Source organism: Xiphias gladius, chromosome 15 (assembly GCF_016859285.1).
Source record: "Xiphias gladius isolate SHS-SW01 ecotype Sanya breed wild chromosome 15, ASM1685928v1, whole genome shotgun sequence".
In the NCBI taxonomy this organism is placed as follows: Eukaryota; Metazoa; Chordata; class Actinopteri; order Istiophoriformes; family Xiphiidae; genus Xiphias; species Xiphias gladius.
In genome coordinates this window covers 11,665,234-11,684,660 of record NC_053414.1, presented here as the reverse complement: position 1 = coordinate 11,684,660, position 19,427 = coordinate 11,665,234, and the positions used below count along the sequence as shown (strand labels likewise).

Here is a 19,427-nt window from a genome sequence, read left to right as displayed (position 1 = left end):
AAAGCTACTGGACTTGGGTAGACAGCTCCATTAAGGTTGACCTCATCTGTTGTCCACATGAGGACGGCAGCTGTTGGCGGGTGGCTGACGGCACCCTTCACATCACTGAGAGATGTCGCACCTGAGATCTCTGAACTCCAGGGAATAGACTTGTCACCAGGCGCCATCTGAGGGCATCTCAGTATTCCGTCATTTTCCCCCAGATGAATGACAGCCCCAGTTATATTTTGTTTTAGTTTTCAGCCAGAGCTCAGTCCCATCAGCTGTGTCCCAGCCTTTTTAATTAGCCTTTGGTTAATTGCGGGCTTAATAAAACCAGGTATCGTGGGACACCCGATCTCATATGGCCTTCTTACACCGTAGCTCGATTCGTTTGTCATGACACACATCCAACAACCAAAATTTCATAAATGGGATTGATTCTTTGTTAGTAAAGTTAACTTTTTACACATAGACAGTACATATGGTGCCACAAACGGCAAGCTTTTCTTTTAGTTGTAAACTAATATATGTCTGTGTTGTGTAGATTTAAATGATTATACTTTATGCTGCCTTTAAACTATCATCATGTCAGTTTTCTCCATGGCCAAGCCTCATTGCTATGCAGTTCTCCTAACGTACCAAACCCAGCCACTGTGAAGTGATGCAGGCATTAGCAATAATGTAATGGCAAATACAGTACTCTGCGGGATATTGGTTCCACTGAACTTTGTTTCATGCTGGGAAGACATCGTTTTAACAAGTTACACATTTTCATTTTCTCAGTTCGTGCATGCTTTTCTTTTTGCAGAAAAAGAGAAATTCTGTGATCTCTAGTCGTGTTAATAACTTCACTGAAAGACAGTAGGTGTTTGCCAGGGCAGAATTCACAGTATGTGTAGTACAATTAGTCTCCTTAAGCAAAAGTTGCCTCTGAGAGAGGGTTAACTGTTTGTGGACACTTGAATGCTTTTGTGACGAATGTATCCTGAAGAGAAAATATCTGTCACTTTCCCACTCTTACCCATGGTGGAACAGAATAGCATTGAGGTAAGAAAAGTTTCTCATCTAACATTCAGCCTTCAAAACAATCACCAGACATTCTTGCTGTGGTTTTCATTTACCGGCCAAGCCCTTGTACTTGTCACATGAATTTGTTCTTAAGGGGAAGCATTTGCGTGTTAACAGTTCGAATGGAATGCTGGCAGATAAACCAAACGCTTTGTTTTGGAGGAAGGCCAATGCAGCAGCTCAACAGCTGAAAGGGAGAGAGGACAGTATTACACTGACCCGGCCTCTCAATGTGCCTTTCTGTTTCAACTGAGGAATGTTAACTCTTTGTTGTTTGCCCGATGCCAAGTGGAAGCAGTATTTGATGGTTCATACCATACGTGTGAGGTGGATTCTGAAGCATTGGATGCGCTGTGTTTATGTGTGTTTTGTGTGTGTGATTTTAATATTTTTTTTTTTCTGCAGTTTCTTAGATTTGGATATGGTTTCTAAGATATCCAGGTTTTGACTATCTCTTCTACCAACTCATTTCTTCCTCCAGGTGAGAGTTATGTGTGCGCCTCCAACGAACCCTTCCGACGTGTGGACTACAGCAAGAACGTCAATCCCAACTGGTCGGTCGGCAGCAAGACTGGCACATCGCGCTCCCTCTCCTCTCTCATCCCGCTGAAGAGTGAACTGCAGCGTGAATCCAAGGACTTCATCAAACCGAAGCTTGTCACAGTCATCCGCGGTGGCGTCAAGCCCCGCAAGGCAGTTCGGATACTGCTCAATAAGAAGACGGCGCACTCCTTCGAGCAGGTGCTCACTGACATCACGGATGCTATCAAGTTGGATTCTGGAGCTGTGAGGAGGCTGTACACTTTGGAGGGCAAACAGGTGAGTGTGTTAAGATGAATACTTATTTATTAACATTGCAGTCTGAAAGCGTTATCACTATACCATGTGAAACTGCATTTTCCTGTGTGGATGGTAATCACCAAACAAACTCATGCAAAACCAGCTACCAAAGCTATGTATTTTCTGATTCTTGCCAATCCATGAACTCACTGACTAAGATGTTGTAACGTTACGGTTGGAGGGGGTTAACTACATTGTTTTCAGTTTGGAGGTTTGGCTGAGGTGCGTATGAAAACCAGATGGAACTGCAAGCCTGAGCTTTTTAGCCAAAGGCTTTATCTCCAAAAACTGCTGTGATTTATAGGCTTCAGCTGTGTCAGCAGCCTAGGTAATTACACCCTGGTTAATCATACATACATAATTACATGCCACAGTTATTTCAACAAGGCACTAATGAATACACTTTGGAGTTCAGGCCTTTTGCCATATCCATCGGTATAGTTTCCTACCTACCTCATCCAACCCTATTAAGCCATTTGAGACTGTTTTTGCTATAATCTGTCCATCTGGGACGCACATACTGTTGTAACGTTTCCATTTGAAATGCTCATGGCGCGTCATTGGTGTTAAGAGATGAGGTGAGCTTGAACACATGGTACCCCTCATCAAAAAGATTTATATTAATGTTGCCTCTTCTGGGAGAAGTCTTACATAATTATTATTAATTCTATCGTTTTACCTCATCTCGCAGAATTGCTTACTTACTTAACTTCAAAAGGGTAAAGATGATTTCAAATAAGTGACAACACAAATACAGCTTATGGCAAATTTGGAGGATAAAATATACTAAAAATAAAGTAATGAGATTTAAAAATCTATAAAACAATACAAAACAAAATATACAAAAACATATTTTAACAAAACTTTAAAAAGTCCTAAACTTTTGAGCGTAGAGATAAATAATTTGATGTGATTTTCATCAGTTTCACAAGTTTAACAAAAGGCATAAAGCAGACCACTTCCTAACGACAGACTAAAGATTTAATGTAGTGTAAAGGCATAGCATGGAATAAAAACGGGTATGGCTTTACCTACATTAGCAAATGACAAAATTTATTATGTTTGGAAATTGCTTTCAAATGCGACGAAGAGACTGCACTGTTTACACCTTAAGTAAGAATAATAGATTGCTCCCATCTTCCCACCGACACCGTGCTTCACATTGCCTGACAGGGTGCCTACAATTAATTCTGAAACAACTTGAGGCTTGTTAAGAGAACCAAATAAGGTGATTTATAATTATTTTCTTTCACATCCAGGAAATTGTCACATTTAGCGCTTCACATCTTTGAGACATTTCTTGAAACTGGTCATGCTTTGCCCGTTTACTGCCAGTGCGGCAGTGTAAACGTGGGTTAATGATATAAACAAATGTCAAAAGACAGAAATGGAAAACTTAATGGAACTCCATGTGTCTATTGGTGAAGAAGAGGTGTTTGTGAGAGGCATTCCAATGAAATGGCCCATTAAATTTGTTGTCATTGCAGACTAAACTGTTAAAGCCTCCACTGGAATGAACTGTTTGTGTTTTTGGTTACTTCTATGGCTTATGTGATGACAGCTGTAACTGCACAAATAATGTGTTTACTCCTAAAATCCAGAAAAAGGAGTTGGATGCAAAGAACTTTTGGATACTTGATCATCAGCTTTGTTCCTTCTACTTAAGAGGTCAAATATTGATTTATTTTCAGTGGGACTGAACTCTATTTTTAAATGGACAATGCCATTGATAGAGAAGTGTTGATTATAGATAAAATAAACCGATTTGATGATTATGTCAAAGACTACAGAAACATCAGTGAGGCTTGTAGGTTGGAGTGAAATTAGTCCAAAACCAATTAAAAAATGCTTTTCCGGGGTAATAGTTACAGTTCACATGAAGCTGTAATAGTGAGGGGTGATTAAAAAAAACAACCTCCTCACTTCAAATTCCTAAGAGGTCAAAACTGAGAATCGAAGTCTGAAAACCAAAGCAGCTGATGTTTGTTTTCCTGTGAGCCGACAGGAGGCTTTCTGGGCTGGACAGTCCAGACAAATGACTCATGAGAATAGTGATCCTTATCACCTCTGACAGAGCCAGCCCAGCATCCTTTCTGTCAGGCCAGCACTGCTCAGGAACACAGTTTCTAATGACTTGCTAGGATTATATAACAGCATCCAGCATATTATCGTTTTTATTTACATTATCGTAGCTTCAAGTTTCCTGTGCTGGATGGTCTTAAACTTGGTGTCTGCCTCTGTGACTATGAAACCTGCTCATCTGAGGAATGTGATTGTGGTGCAAGAAGTCCTCTAAGCCTTTAGCCACGTAATGCAATAATTAAGGCACTCACCGTTGAGACTGTACAGAAAATTATTAATGTACCCAATTCCTGTTTTAAATGGTAAATCAACATTGAGTCACATTGGGCAGAATGCAGCTGCTCTATATGTGTTTAAACTTGAAAAGCGTGTCGCCCCTTTGCCTGTTTGTCAATCAGTGTATCACGGCAGGTGTTTTCCATCAGCTGTCATAAGTAAAACACCTGCTGTGATACACTGATTGACACAGAGCCAGAGGGGCAACATGCTTCCCAATTTTAAACACACAGAGAGCAGCTGTATTCTGCCCCTATGTGACTCAATATTACTGTGAAATGACTGAATGGGGTGTGGCCAAATGGGTAACATGATTTAGAGTATGAACCCAAAAAAACTTGTTTATAATTAGCAGGCCTGGGTGGGGAGATATTTGCTTTATACACTTAAGATGGCAAGAGGGGTCGGGGGTTGAAATGTTCCAAAACATGCTAACAAAAAGGAATATCTCTAAATGTAAATGCGTCATCCACAGCTGCACATATTAATGCTTCTTGAGAGAATTTAGTTGGGTTCTCCACTCTGATTAATTCAGTCTTATATCTGTGACATTAAGCCTGGATGTGTCTCTGTTTCCATCTCTTAGTAGATTCCATGTGGATCCGCCATGCAGACCAGCAGGCATGTTACACTACATATTGCCGTGAAGAATGTATTGTTATAATTTATTGGGTGCATTCACATACAGTAACTTGGGTGCTCGTGGCGTGGTGTCCACCCTGTCTCACTAACTATCCAGCTAATTACTAACGTTCTGAGTTGACGCTTTGGCTGTTCATTTGAAGAGCGAAGAGGCTGGCAGATCATTAGAATAGGCTGCGACAGCGCACCCATCCTTTTTTAAACCAGGCATCTATGGTTGGCTAGAGTGTGGTGTGGTATGGTTTGTTTAAATGCCACACTGTCTCCAGGTCTTTAACTTTTCGCAAGTAGTGAATCCAAAACTGAGAGCTTCACAGTTGTTATGATGGAGTGTCTGCCAGTTGTGTTTTACACTGAACCTTCCTACCCTCGCCTTCATTTAACCAAACTTCTGTTTTATACTTTAAAACCCATGAAAAACTGTACCTCAAAACCCTAAGTTATGATTTGGATGCCCAAATAATGGATGTTATTAGGATGGCTAGTTAAGGCTGTTTTACAGAATATATCCCATCATTCATACTTTGTGTTTCAAAATAAAACTGATATATTTATGCCTACATTTTATTCTTACCTAGATATAGATTGTAAAGATGATGTGTTGTGTGGTCAGGAAGAAGACTGTAGAAATCACAAAATTTGTCGGTGCTCACACTTGTAGCTCCTTCAGCTGCAAGGGGCAAGTCATTTCAGACAAATCCCAAACCACAGAGCAAACCGGGCGTGTTGTGCTTTTAGGCAACCGTAATGTTCTTCTATTGGGTTGAAGATGGATGCCAGCCAAATCAAGCATCAACATAACACCAATATTTATAACACAATGAACTCGGTAAGATTTGATGTGGTAAATTTCTGATTTCCTTTTAGCTATTTGTCTTTTAAATAATAAATCAATCATATTTGATAGTGATTTGGGAAATGTACTACACGCTACTTGGGAATTATACTGTACAATACAGATGACACATTACACAACTCATGCTGAGTGTGTAATGTAGCCTCTTAAGATATTCACCGTAGGATTTTTAATGATAAACACATCAGCCATTAGTCACAGCAGTCTTTTTTTTTTTTAGCTTCCTTTGATAGATGATTTTATACTCTTTGCTGGAGCATCCATCCATCCATCCATCCATCCATCCATCCATCCATCCATCCATCCATCTAGCCCTGTAAAGTTCTCCACCATCAGCTGAATGCCGATGGAGACTCGAGTTTTTTCTGTTACTTATTTTACATGGTGTCACCAAATGCTCAAGCCCTCTACAGCTGTGTCTTTTGGGTAAAAGCTGCAGTTCCCATTTTAATAATCAATTTTAGTGGTTAATGTTTATGTATGTGAGGCAGGTACCTAACAAGATAACCTCGTCAGCAAAGATAAGATGTGGAGAACACAGGATGCATGCCATCCTCAGTGGATCACTGTAAGCAAAGAAATCAAGTCAGAATTCATAAAAATCCTTTCTGTCTTTTTAACAGTTCCAGTTGCTTCCTTATATTTAGAAGGTCATATCCAGGCACTGTATTTAGAAGAGTTAGACAAGGGAAGTATTGTTTTAGATTTATCAATTTTGAAGCATTAGATGCTTTGGTAATGACAACCTTTAACCAATGTCCTCTACTAAACCGATGTTCTTAATAGACATTCCCAGAGAAATTTTATTAGGCTGCATTTGAGAAATTAAAATATATTCAAGTTTTTCAGCTCCATTATTTAACCTGAACAGGCCCTCTTTGAAAGTCATTACAGCAGATAGAATTTTGTGTTTCAGTCCCATCTGCCAGTGCAACAACCTTTTATAGCAGCAGCAGCAGCCAGAAATTGGAAAGACAGCAAGTGTGTTCTTGTCATCGTGTCTGAATGACTGCTGAAAAAGACTGATTGCTTTAGACTTCTGTTACTGTCTTGGCTTCAACGGGACTGTCTCAGAATTGAATTAAAAATCTAATCCAGAGGTTTAGCCCATTAAGCCTGTAACCTGATCCTGAGACCAGAGCTATAAACCTGACAATATCCTGCCCATGATTATAGAAGTCAATTCAATTTAAGTCAGTGGGTGCTTTCTTTAACGGTGGTTGAAGCGATTTATTTTTTTATTTTTTTATTTTTATTCCCAGTGCATAATAAATTGTTATATATGACAACATAATCTTTATTTCTATATGTTGACTACTTGCAGAATTGAATGAAGAAGCATGAGCTTTGTCTTATGAAACTCCTCTGCTTGAAGAGGAGGTAACACTCTCCCAGACCAAACATTTCTGGATAATCTCAAAGCTTGTCAGACTTTTGTCAACCCACGAAGGGACACTTAAATCTTCAGTTTACTTGGAAAAATTCAAAATTGCTAAATTTGGAGATACATTGCTTTCACTGGACAGTGACAGCATGCACCTAACCCGTTAATGTGTGTCCTTATACAGTGAATGGAGCAGTTTTTCGTTAAAAAATAAATGAACAAAATCACTCGATAGTAGTTGCACTACTGGAAAGTGTTTTATGCCTTGGTTGTAGTGAAGGGAGGGTATTTCCTAATGTCAGTTGCTATTAAAAGAAACACTGACATTTTGCGAAGCTCGTTTGCCTTCAAACCACCAAGTCAGACCAGAAGACTGACATCAATTTCAGCAAGCCCAGAGTAATATTAGTGTACAGGACACTACACTTGAGGCGAAGAAAATGGTCTCCATCAAAAGTGAAAAAACATGCTGTCCAGCAACTTTTTGTTGTCTGTATTTCAAAATGAGCCTACATCACTGTGGAGGAAGCACAGAAACAGATATTAAATTACTAACAGATCATACTATGGACATGCTTTTCACGATTTTGAGAGATCCCCCATATGTTTATTATAGATAGGGGCTGACTTTGATGTCTGTTTCCTGCACAACTGTCATTTAAGTTTGTGTTCAGTCAGTTGCCAGTTTATTAGGTGCACTGAACATTATATCCTCCCTTCATGAAGTTTATAATGTTCAGTTTTTAATGAAGCTGTTTTAGGGAAGTGTTGATTCAACTGTACTGTAATTTTGAAGTACGTAGTTTGTGGTGCTGTTGAATTGTATTACATTATACTGAAAGGTGTTTCTAATGTTTTCTCCACCACATTTATATCAAGGGTAAACTGAAACTGGTGACTCAGTGTACATTGTAGCAACTAGGTTGTGGGCAGTTACACAGGTCGTGAATTAATTATATTAAAAGTCAGTTTTTTAAAATCTCTATACTCACCAAACAGAAAATACTCAATATACGTTTGTTCAAACCAACATAAATGTTCAAATTTAGTCTTGTGTCTCTACCCCTCCTGTAAAACTTCCTTGAACCCCCTTGAATAGGAAATATAAAGTAACCCAATTTCATACTCATAAATGTTAACAAATCATCTATCTTGTGTACTCTGTTATAAAAAGTAGTTTTCATCTTTGGTTTAGGTACCAGTTCTTATTTTAAAGGTTGTATATCATCAAATACTGTATATTAGCAGTTCTTTAAATGAGGATCAGATGCTATAATACCAGTTTGAACAAAGGTCCCATAGATTCTATAATGGGCTTTATTTTACACTCCTCGAAAGTAAAGCTTCAATCAGACACACACCCATAAACACGCATACACATATACACACACTCCAAATGCCTTCCAGCAGCAGCCTGCCATCTGCTCCTCCAAAATCAAATCACAAGTCCCAGCCAATCGGTCTGCGCTGCAGCCTCCTCCCGCTGATGCACTTACACACACATACACAGACACACACACACACAAACACAGAAGCCCCCCCACTGGAGCCGTGGCCATCACCGGATAATTGGACCTATAACCTGGAAGGGAGGGTTAAAGTGCAGCTGTCATTTGTGTGTGTGTGTGTCTGTGTGTGTGTCTGTGTGTGTGAGAGAGTGTGTGAGAGGCAGCATCTTTACACAATACATCTCTGTCCACTCTCCCTCCTCAATTCAAAGCTGCTCCTCAGACTGAATGTTAATTGTAGATCTTGGTTATCAGGGCCAGCAGAATCAGCTGCTGCCTTTGAGAGAAATCCCTATTTTACATCTCAAAGCTGACTGGGCAGGCAGAAAATAAGATTTCCCTATTTTTTTATTGTTTAATTGATGCATTCATTAATTTCGGGAACAGTTAGCAGTCTCGTACTTGCTAAATTCAGGAATAAATTCAAGGGAACTATATAAATAGTCACAAAGAGAAGCCCCAAGTGATAAAACAGAAGGAGCAAGTGTAAGTATTGAATTGAAAACACTAAGCAGTCAACAGAATTTATTTAACTAAAAAGTCAATTCATTAAGTTTCATCAAATGCTTATTTACAATTGAATGAAATAGTATTTTCTGTATAAATATACTTTATACTTTCTCTGCAGTGCTGAGATAATGCTGTGTAGTCCTCATTACTGTCATTTAAGCAGCCATAGTTTTGGTTCAGTTCAAGGTGATTCATATTAAACCCTGATTAATCAGACAGCTTCTGCCTTTTCATGTCATCTGAGGTTTTTCTGTGGCTTAGCAGGTAAACACATATCTAAATTTAAGATTCCTTTTCCGCAGCTCTCCGTTGTACTATATATGTCAAGTTATGCTAGAAATAAACTAGCTTGTACGATGAGTTGTCCCACTACGTTGAAAGGCAAAAGTGTTTTTTATACCTCACTTTGGGGCGGGTTGAAAAACTGGCTGTCATGGAGGGGAGGGTGGTATCGTTTGAATAACGATAATGGTGCACTATTACAGACAGTCTCTCCCCTAAGACATTCCTAGTGTTGTACTCGATTGTTCACATGAAAGAGACCTAGAGAGTGTGAAGTGGATGTGAATATCACATTGTCAGGTTCAGAAAGTTACAGAAATCCTACGTCAGAAACGTAGAAACTCCTCCACTACAGTAGATTATCCTGTCTAAGTACTGAACGCCAGTGCATGCATACAGCGGGCTGCAACCGACCTGGCTACACCTTGTGTTAGCCAAAAACGCACGGGGAGGGCTGAAGAAGAGGGTGGTCACCACAGAAAGATCCAGTGAATTGTTACCAGGCTTTTTCCCAACCCCCAGTCTAGTTCTCCACTGCCTGTTATCCTCTACTGACATACCCCCCCCCGGTAGATAATCCATGCAAGTTTAGGAAATGCAATTTTGGAGACATTCTGTATATATAACCTATTTAGGAAAACAAAAGAAAAAAGATACCGTGTACTTTATTAGACCTTAAGGTCTGTTTGTTTACCCTGAGCGGCAGCATTGTAGGTCATATACACATTCCTTAAATTGTCTTAGCCAAATCAAAATTCAGTGTGGCCATGAACAGATAACAGGGGTAGAACGACTGACTGTTAAGTGACCTTTCCTGTTACGCCACTGTAATTTGGGAAAACTGGATCCAGTCCAGGCTTCCTCCCCCGCCCTCTACCCAATGTAGCCTTCAGCCCGTGGTGACCCTGACACATAACATGTGAGGAAAGACAGCCAGCGTGTGATTCTGTTATTAAAACATTAGTGATCAATGTGCTGCACGGCAAAAAGTGGAAATCCCATTTTTCCATGGATAAATACTCAGCGGGTGGTGTGAGTGAATAATCAATTATTACATTTGATCTGACATTGAGGTTGAGGGCAAAGCATAACTTGCAATCTTGAATGCAAAAATTGTAAACACACTACGCATTTAATTTATTTAAGTGTAAAAAGAAAAGTATTCATTCAGGAATGTTTTACTCCTCAATAAATTTTTATTAATACTTTCCCAGTCCTGTAAGCCCAACGTTATTTTCTTTCACTTTCATTTATTTTCACTGTATTTATTGAAAACTAAAGCACGCTAATGCCTTCAATTTAAAAAGATAAGTTAGTTCTCAAAGTTTTCATAAGATTTCGGACTCTCCCCTAACATTACCAACTTCAAACTATAATTAAAGAGCCAAATGTCCACAGTTGTGCGCCACTATCCCCCATGTAGCCTCCTGTACAGACATTTAGTAAAGTCTCAATCTTGCAAATTTAAATCATAGTACCATAAATAAATAAATATATATATATATATTTTGCTCATAAGTAGTTTTGATCAAGTAGCCAAACTACTGTCTGTCATAATGAATTGAATCATCTAATGCAATAAGTTTTGAGCAGAGATGGAGAAGTGGAAAGACAGTACTACATGTGCATTGGTTCAAATGATCTTTTTTCAGCGTATAGAGATACACCTTAGATCTGGCTGGAAGTTTAGATGTATCTAAAAAACATCTTCCCTCAACAGTGTGCACTGAAATACTTCAGAATTCTGGAACGCGTTTGCCTTTCACGATCCTTTTCACTCAGTGATGTTATCAGGATGACAGCCAGTCTGCCCATTAACCAGGGGCTAGAAACAGACCTGGACCATTTAGACCGCTGAGCTGTAAGGGCTGAAATGCTCGTCTCTCAGAAATCTTTAAAGGCCTTTTCAGTCCAAGCAGGAAGCTGAGGAATGGGAGAGGAAATGGGACTCAGCACCAATAATTGGACGGGGGGCTCAAATGTAATGTTTTCTTTTTTATTTACATCTTGGGAGTAGTTAATTGGATGTACTGTACCTTCCATAATAAACTGAAGACACAGTTACAGTATATCTTGAAAAACCTGCACAAGCAGTGTTGGCTTATGAAAGAAATTCATGCTGTTTCAGTTACATAAACTGATGGGTTTTATTGGATTTTTCATCTCCTTTTTTTTTTTTTTAAATACCTTGCAGTCTGTCACTCAGTCTTTTCAATGTAGTTGACTGAAATTCTTAGAGGTAAGTGCACTAGGGCTTCTGCATGCATACAGTGTGCACAACAAAAGCTGAAGGTCACTCGCGGCACTGCAGCATTTTTACCATTACTCAAAGAATTTGACACCTCTGTGAGTGAGGGCAGCAGGCAGACGGGCTGGGAAAACTCCATCTAAAGACGCCGTCTAAAAATGCTCAATGCCTGATATTTCTCACTTATTTTATATTCTTTCCACCGGAGAACAGTCTATGCGGTAGTGTAGATATGGATAGGGATTGGAAAAATTCAGACCCACATCCATTGTGTGACATTTAAAATTCCTCTGTCTGTGACCATGCGCTGTAATAGCTGAGACATTTTCTCTGTTACTTTTCACTTAACTCTTTTATTGACTTACCAACAAAATGCACCTAAATGTATTTTTGTGCCTAGAAATCACTTGAAAACACTTGTTTAGAACAAACCGCAAACTGTCCTAAAAGTAACTACCAAAACACAAATACATTTTAAAAAGCTAGCTTTACTTCCATCATTAAGTACTCGATATAGTCAGTACAAATTTATTTCTTACCTTCAAGAGCAATTACCAGTATATGTGGATGCTCATAACCCAGGTCGACACATATACAAACAAACAAAAAATAAAACTAATCTATGAAGCCATAGAAAAGCAACTAAAGGCAAAGAAGAACTGAGTCAGTGGATATTGGATGGGAGGAAATACGTAGAATAATGATTGCTTTTACAAGTTAAGTGACATCCTGACGGCAGTGACGGTGAAAGTTTGCTCGGTAAGATCTGCTCATTTTTTACTGGGTAAACTCATCAATTTGCTTCCAGCTTTCTTCCTTCTTTAAAAAAGAAAACATATTTGCCACGGAGAAGCATTACATTATTTGTCATTATGGCAACAGAGTTTGCACTTCCCTGGGTTTTTGTGGGAAATAGACCTGCTTCCTGTTAATCAACCACTGCGGACACGAAAAGAAAGCCGTTTCATTAAGTACGATGCGCTCCTTAACGACTCGGTGAAAATTGCCCTCGGCAGCTTTGTGAAAATTATTATTAAGAAGAAAACTCTCGGAACATAAGTACCATATACAGTAAAAGTACTCATAGCAGTGATTAGTTAAAAAACTATAGAGTAAGAGTACAGTATTTTATTTTGCAATATGTCATAGAGATAAGCGCTGGGGTTCATTGTTGCCAGATTGCTTAGTTATGGGGGCAAAGTTGTGTGTGAGTGGGAGGTGGATGTTGGTTAGCGTGACACTGATGCATCGTGGCATCACCTCAAATGACACGCTCCTAATGATGATGGGCCCCAATGGCCCCAACACACTAAGCCGGCCCAGCCCTTGCAGGTCATGTGTTAGCAGGGACTCGCTGCTGTGTCATCTTGATTCAACAGTTAATGGGTTTACATTTATTAAGGTGTCTGAATTCTGCTCCCCCTGTTATCATATTGATGGCGGTGATATCTTGTCATTTTCATACCCTCCTGGCGGGACGGTGACACATGCGGGCAGTTACAGACAGATTAGTCGCACTGTCTCCTTCTGTGACTAGCTAGAGGAGAGGCCACACAAGGGCTCCGTTTGATTGTCAGGCTTGAGCTGTTTTCCCGGACCCAGCCTGGATTAAATGCCGCCATTTAGGTCAACAGCCATGAAATTTGCATGCCCACCTATTGTTCTGTGCTGTCATTAGCATACAGCGCCATCTGACAGCAGTGCAACGACCCCGTCCAAGCAGGAGTATTCACGGTGAGATCCGGTGATATGCTTTTGTTCTGGACTCCCTGATGAATCATGCTGTTATGTACTGAATTCTAACTAGAAAAAACTGTGATGATGGTGCAGGGTAAACATAGTACAGTATTACAGAAACACTTTTTGCTAGAAAATTGGAACACTTAATACTTATTATATATATATATTTTTGTGTGTGTGTGTGTGTGTGTATCTATCTATACACACACACAAACACACAAACAGACACACATATTCACTTATCTTTTCTGTACATAGCTTATCTGTTCATTTATTTGCTTATCCAAACTGAAGGTGTAAGGACGTGGCCCTGAAAGCTCAACCTGCTGCAACTTAATAAAACATTGGTTGGTTGTGTTTTCTAGTGTTTTGTATATTTGCAGTGGTATGCTGTACATCTGTTGTCAGATTGGTAGAAGATGTTTTCTTCATTTGATTGTGTTTTATCTATTTGTGTCCTCTTTCTTGTCCTAAAAGATGGCTTTCACACACAACCGTGCAAGCACACACACACACACACATACACACACACACACTGCATCAATGTTTTCCCTTGGTCTTGGTGGGCAATTCAGATAGGCTATATTGTATTTACAAAGCAAAAGCGTCTGTTCCAGTTTTCACAAGTGCTGGCATGATACCGTGCACTGAGAGACAGGAAAACAAAAAGCCGGCAGACGACAGAGAGCCGGGGTGTCAGGGGGGCACGGGCCTGTCGGCTGCGCAGAACGTGTGGAGGGTACAGAAGGGGAGGGCATCCATTGTGCGCCGTTTGATCTCAACCACTTGTTTTGTTTTGTTTTGTTTGTCGAAGCCTGGCTCTCGTCCATTCTTTGCAGCAGGCCTCTCACTCTCCCAACAGAGGAGTTGACACCGTGATATGGTTAGGCTGCATTCAAACCCCAGCCCACACAGTATTGTTTGTCTACTTAAATTTAATCATGCAAGCGAGCCCTGATTGCTTCAGCAAGACTTATCGCTGAAGACTGGCATATTGATGTGAGGAATATTTTTGCACAGGGCAGCTCGGGAGATTTATCTAAGTGATCCTGATAACCGTAGTGTGTATCCGATACTCATGGTGAAGTTTCATTTGCACATCAAACAGTGCCTCTTCCCTTAGATGTCTTCAGGTGTAACTCTTGGCGTAAGTGTGTTGATGCTTTTGTTAGTGGACAGTTTTTATTTTTTATTTTTACCATCTTACCATCCTTTGAGTAGTACAACGATGAGATACTGGATACACTAAGCTATATTAATGCAGATCTCTGGAGACCTTTACTGAACTTAAATATTATACTTTGAGCATTTATTGCATGGTAGCCATTTTATGTGCAGTAATTTTATTGGTTTTTAATCGGAGATTGAGGATTATGTTAATTTGCAACAAAAACAAACAATTTATGCATCTCTTGTGGCTCTCTTTGAACCTCAGCAAATCTGCGGGTCTCACTTTCTAAATAGTTTAGAGTAAGGTAATCCACTCCCTTCGTTCTGTTTTACTCCGCTCCTTTTGAGAATAAAGAGCTCAGCACTCATGTACATTCAGGCACCCTGAGGTTATGTACTATAATGTCTCTCTTTCTGAGTGTGGCTGTGATTTGGAGGAGAAGGCGAGAGGGAGCCAGACAGCTGTGTAATGTGTGATAGGCCAACCAGCCACAGGCTGGTTTGAGAAGGAGTTCACTGCACTGCCTTGGAGTTTCCCTAAATTGATCTACAAATGCAGGGAAACTGCCAATTTCAATTTATGCCTATTCTGCTCTGAAGTAGCTTCAGTATCTCCAGATGAAATGTCCTTCATGAATGAATGAAGTCCTGTTTATGAAAACCCCAAGAACACGTGCTTATTCATCATGTTTCTTCTTCAGTACCTTCGGTGAGTAATGGCTACTTGGTTATTTTACATCAGTGTGGTTGCTGTCGAATGTTTGAGAGATTTAAAGAAACTTGAATTTGATTTATTAAAAAAAAAAAAAAAAAAAAGCAAAGTATTTAGTAGTTAATGGTTAATGTGGCTAATGCAGTGAATCCACAGGAGCGAGTTAATGATGGGCTTAGATTTCTCATTGCTCTTTTTCGTGCCACCGCCTTGTCTTGGCTGTTACACGTGCCTGAGATTTACTGCTCTAATCCAGAGGAATTAAATGTCTCGGGAAGCAGCCTCTGTCTGTGAGTAAGAGTTCAGAGTTAATAACCTGGTGCTTTGGCTTAAGCATCGCCCTGACAAACTTAATAGGCATCTAGCTATCTGCATGTCCTCAAGTAACAGTTAAAGTGAGAATTTAAGATTGCGTAAAGAATGTACATCTAGTTTAACATGAAAGTTCTTCTCATTTGTAACACCAGGAGCAGTGTGTAGGCTGACTTTCCCCAAGGCAAAAGGCGGAGATCTTGATCTCTCTGTCTCTTATTTTTGTCTTTCCCTCAGGACTCCACTCGTCATATTTGCCTCTTGCGCATTTGGCTCAGGGTGATGCGCAGCAACGAGGGGTCTGGAGGTAAATGGGGCTGATGATACTTAATGATTACAGTGATCATCCTGTCAGCCATCACAAAGAGAGCCTCCATTTTCCTGTGTGTCTCTTCTCTAGCCATTTGCGGTCTTTACCACTGCCCTAAATACTCATTGTATTTGGAACAAAGCCCTTATTTAAGCACAAGTGAAGACAACTCCCCCCTCAAGAACTAGATGCAATATATTCATATTGTATATGTGGTGAATATTTTTGAATGTTAGATGTTTTGGTTTGTTTTCATTTGTTCAAGTCTTTGGGTGATTTTGCACCTAATATGATGATGTTTTAAAAGGTAAGGGTTTGTAATTGGTCTAAGAAACAGATTCCTTTTGATACTTTCATATGCTTATACACTTTAAGCCCTGTCCTGTATTTCCTCTGTTGCCAAGCTTAGCAGGGCAGAAAGCACAGCAGGCAAGATGAAGGACACAGTCGGATGGTGAGACCAAGAGAAGGTCAGACATACGACGGGGGGGGGGTCGCATCTTGGAGAGTAAACTTCGGTTAACCCTCAAGACACGTCAACCAGCCAATACAGAACCCTGCCAACGGTTCACTTCACTGATTGGCCGAGACAAGCCATAGCAGGACAGCGCCGGCGATGGAGTGCCATTGGCTGTTTATCCTGGCAGCGGTTGACAAGAGCAAAGAGAAACATGGACAATGCAGTCTGACATTCATACAGCCCTTTCCGCTGCGCCAAATAATCTTCTGCAGAGATTTTGCACTTCTTGATTTTTGCGTTCTCTTATTCTGCATGTTACACAGGGTTTGTTATTTAGAGTGAGATGTGAAATACACAGATATACAGGGTAAGTGATAGTGACTTTGGGTATTGCATTAAGAAACTAGAACTGCAGGAAACCTTGGCAGTGGAGGGAGAAATCAATCTACATAGGGAGTACAGCAGCAAGTAGCTGGGGGGATCAAATCACAGCCAGTTGTGACATCCTGAATGAGTGAGAGCAAGGCAGATTATTAAAACCATCTCAAAACCTTCATGGATATGACAGGTGGTTAGCTAATGTCAATCAGTTGCCAATCAGTGGATTACACTTCTACAACACTGTGGCAAGGTGAGAAGTCAGCAAAAACAAGGTTTTCAACTGCTGTAATGTGCAAGAGGTCGCTAGTACTGATGAACCTTTAAAGAATTGTCTGATGTGATCTGAAGCTCTCTGCTTTGCCGTAATAATAGCGAGTCTAGGTAGTAGGCTCAGTGTTTAGCTTACATTCACTAAGTGTCCAGGAGCACGCCTCCAAATGAACGATAATGTTGCCCCGTAAGTGCTGGATGTGTAAATGAGCAACTGTTTACAAACAACTTGACAACTGTCCCATAGTGGCCAAAAAAAAACCAAACAAAAAAACAGTTATTGTAGGTTTAGGCAGAAGTTTATTTTTTTCCTATACATACATACTGTATATTTTGCCTTATTTCTTGTGAACCCTATTAGCAGTATTACACTTTGTACGTCCAAGTGGTAATAATAATATATTTTTCAACTCTCTTACTGTACAAACTTCAAAAATTTTAAATAAAATTAAAATTTTAAGTTCGGACATTAATGATGAATGATTACAAAATAAACAAACAAAAAAAAACAACACATTTGTTCACAGGATCTCCCATTACCCTCAATTTAAATATAAATTTCACTTTCCAAGAAATTGCAAATTGTGCAGTTTGAAAACTGCATCTAAGTTAAAAGCTCATCATTTCACAGACTTTGTCATTGAACATAATTTCCCAGCCATTTGACCTCCTTTCATTGTTGCCCCTAAAAACCCTGTCGATACAGGCACCATTTGTCTTCATTTCCCTGCATTCCCCTGGGCGTCACTGGCCAGCTGAAAAGTACTTTATCACGGACCACACCAGTGCGAGCCTTGCACAGAGAGAAGTGTGTGCAGGGGGAGAAAGCAGACACGGCCGTCTCAATGAAGATATATAATATTAAAGCCCGGAGTTTCTTTTCTTCGCAATAAGCCTGTTGCCTCAAGGGGGCGCTGGGACATGCCCTGGGGGCAACAGCGAGATAACTTGGCGAAGGACTGTTGAAGCATGGATTCAAATTGCAGTTGAAATGATTGTGAGGTAATTTAGTTAATGTGTGTGCCATGGTGTGTTAAGTGTGATTGCAGAGCCTGGCTCATTGTTAGTCAAACACTCACATGACGTAAAGCAAAAAGTTGGATATTTTGGGCACTATGGTTATTTGCTTTCTGGTGGAGAGTTAGATCGACACCACTCTCATATCTGTCTGTTAAAGATGAAGCAAGCCGGAAGACGGTTAGCTTAGCTTAGCTTAGCGTAAAGACTGAAAACGGAGGGAAACAGCTAGCCTGGCTCTGTTAGCAACAAAATTTAACCATTACCGGAAATCTACCATTTTACAGAGGGTTATGTGTTGGACTGGTTTACAGACAGATAACAGAGTGGTATCAATCTTCACATCTGCCAGCAAGCAAATAAGCACGTTTTTCCAAAATGTTGAACCTACCCATTTAAGCTGTCTCCAAGGTCCTCTGACTGCTGGTTTTATCACAGTTATTGGTCTCGCTGCCAGGGGACAGTGTCACCTCTGCAGTCCCTGTGCTGCTGTCTCCCATTCTCCTCAAACAATGTCCAGCGAGCTCCAAACACAGCCTGCTGAGAGGATGGAAAAATAAAGGACGGTGTTGTCATCGATAATGTCCACACACCAGGGTAAAGCAGTGTGTGGGTTAAGGTCAGAGGTCAATGAGAAATCTTATCTAATATCCACATGTAACCGTCTCTCGCTCTCACAGCTGGCACTACACCAGGGTCCATTTTCGACACATACATTGGACTTTCCCTGTGGGCTGTTTCCATGGTGATTCTAACACCTGTGCCCCGACAGTATGGTGTTAGCGATCAGCTGCCAAGTTCCAGAGTGAGTGCTCATCTAAGGAATGGTATTCACTCCAGCTATGTCAAACCTTTGATAATGTGCCACGGCTCTGAATGGACACGCATTATATGGGCACTCCTCTTCTTCTTTGACTGTTTCTTTTCATTTGTTGCCAAGTAACAAGGTGATCCATTTTCCTCAAAGATAGTGCAAAAGTCGCATATTAAGGCCATGAAATGGTATTTTTGATTATTTATGAGAATGCAATAGACACTGCATCCTGTTTCATTTTTAATTCATGGTGTCTGAATGTAGGACATACAGAGGTGTCACGTGAAGTGTCTTATTTATTATTAATGGATGTGTGTAATTGAGTTCACTGAATGATATATCTTTTTGGTTGTAAATATTATTTTTTTGCATTTTTAGTCTTCAGAGTTCTCACTCCTCCTCCTCCACTTCTGTTTCCCTCTCTGTCAGCCTCCGCCTCTTCTTTTTACTGTGGAGATTGTTTGTGTTCTTCAGTAGCCATTTAGCTTTTCTGGACCACCAGGTCTTCTAATACCCACCCTATACACAAACACACACACACACACACACACACACACACACAC

At 40.2% G+C, this 19,427-nt stretch overlaps 1 protein-coding gene across 10 annotated transcripts in view; it reads left to right on the top strand.

The window, feature by feature from the left end:
* The window catches only part of dclk2a (doublecortin-like kinase 2a), a 45,476-nt gene that overhangs the window by 4,446 nt on the left and 21,603 nt on the right, over positions 1-19,427 (top strand). For all 10 annotated transcript variants that reach the window (XM_040145209.1, XM_040145208.1, XM_040145205.1 and 7 more), the window contains exon 2: positions 1,532-1,869. In XM_040145209.1, the coding sequence (XP_040001143.1) occupies positions 1,532-1,869 (338 nt within the window). The remainder of the gene's footprint in view (positions 1-1,531; positions 1,870-19,427) is intronic.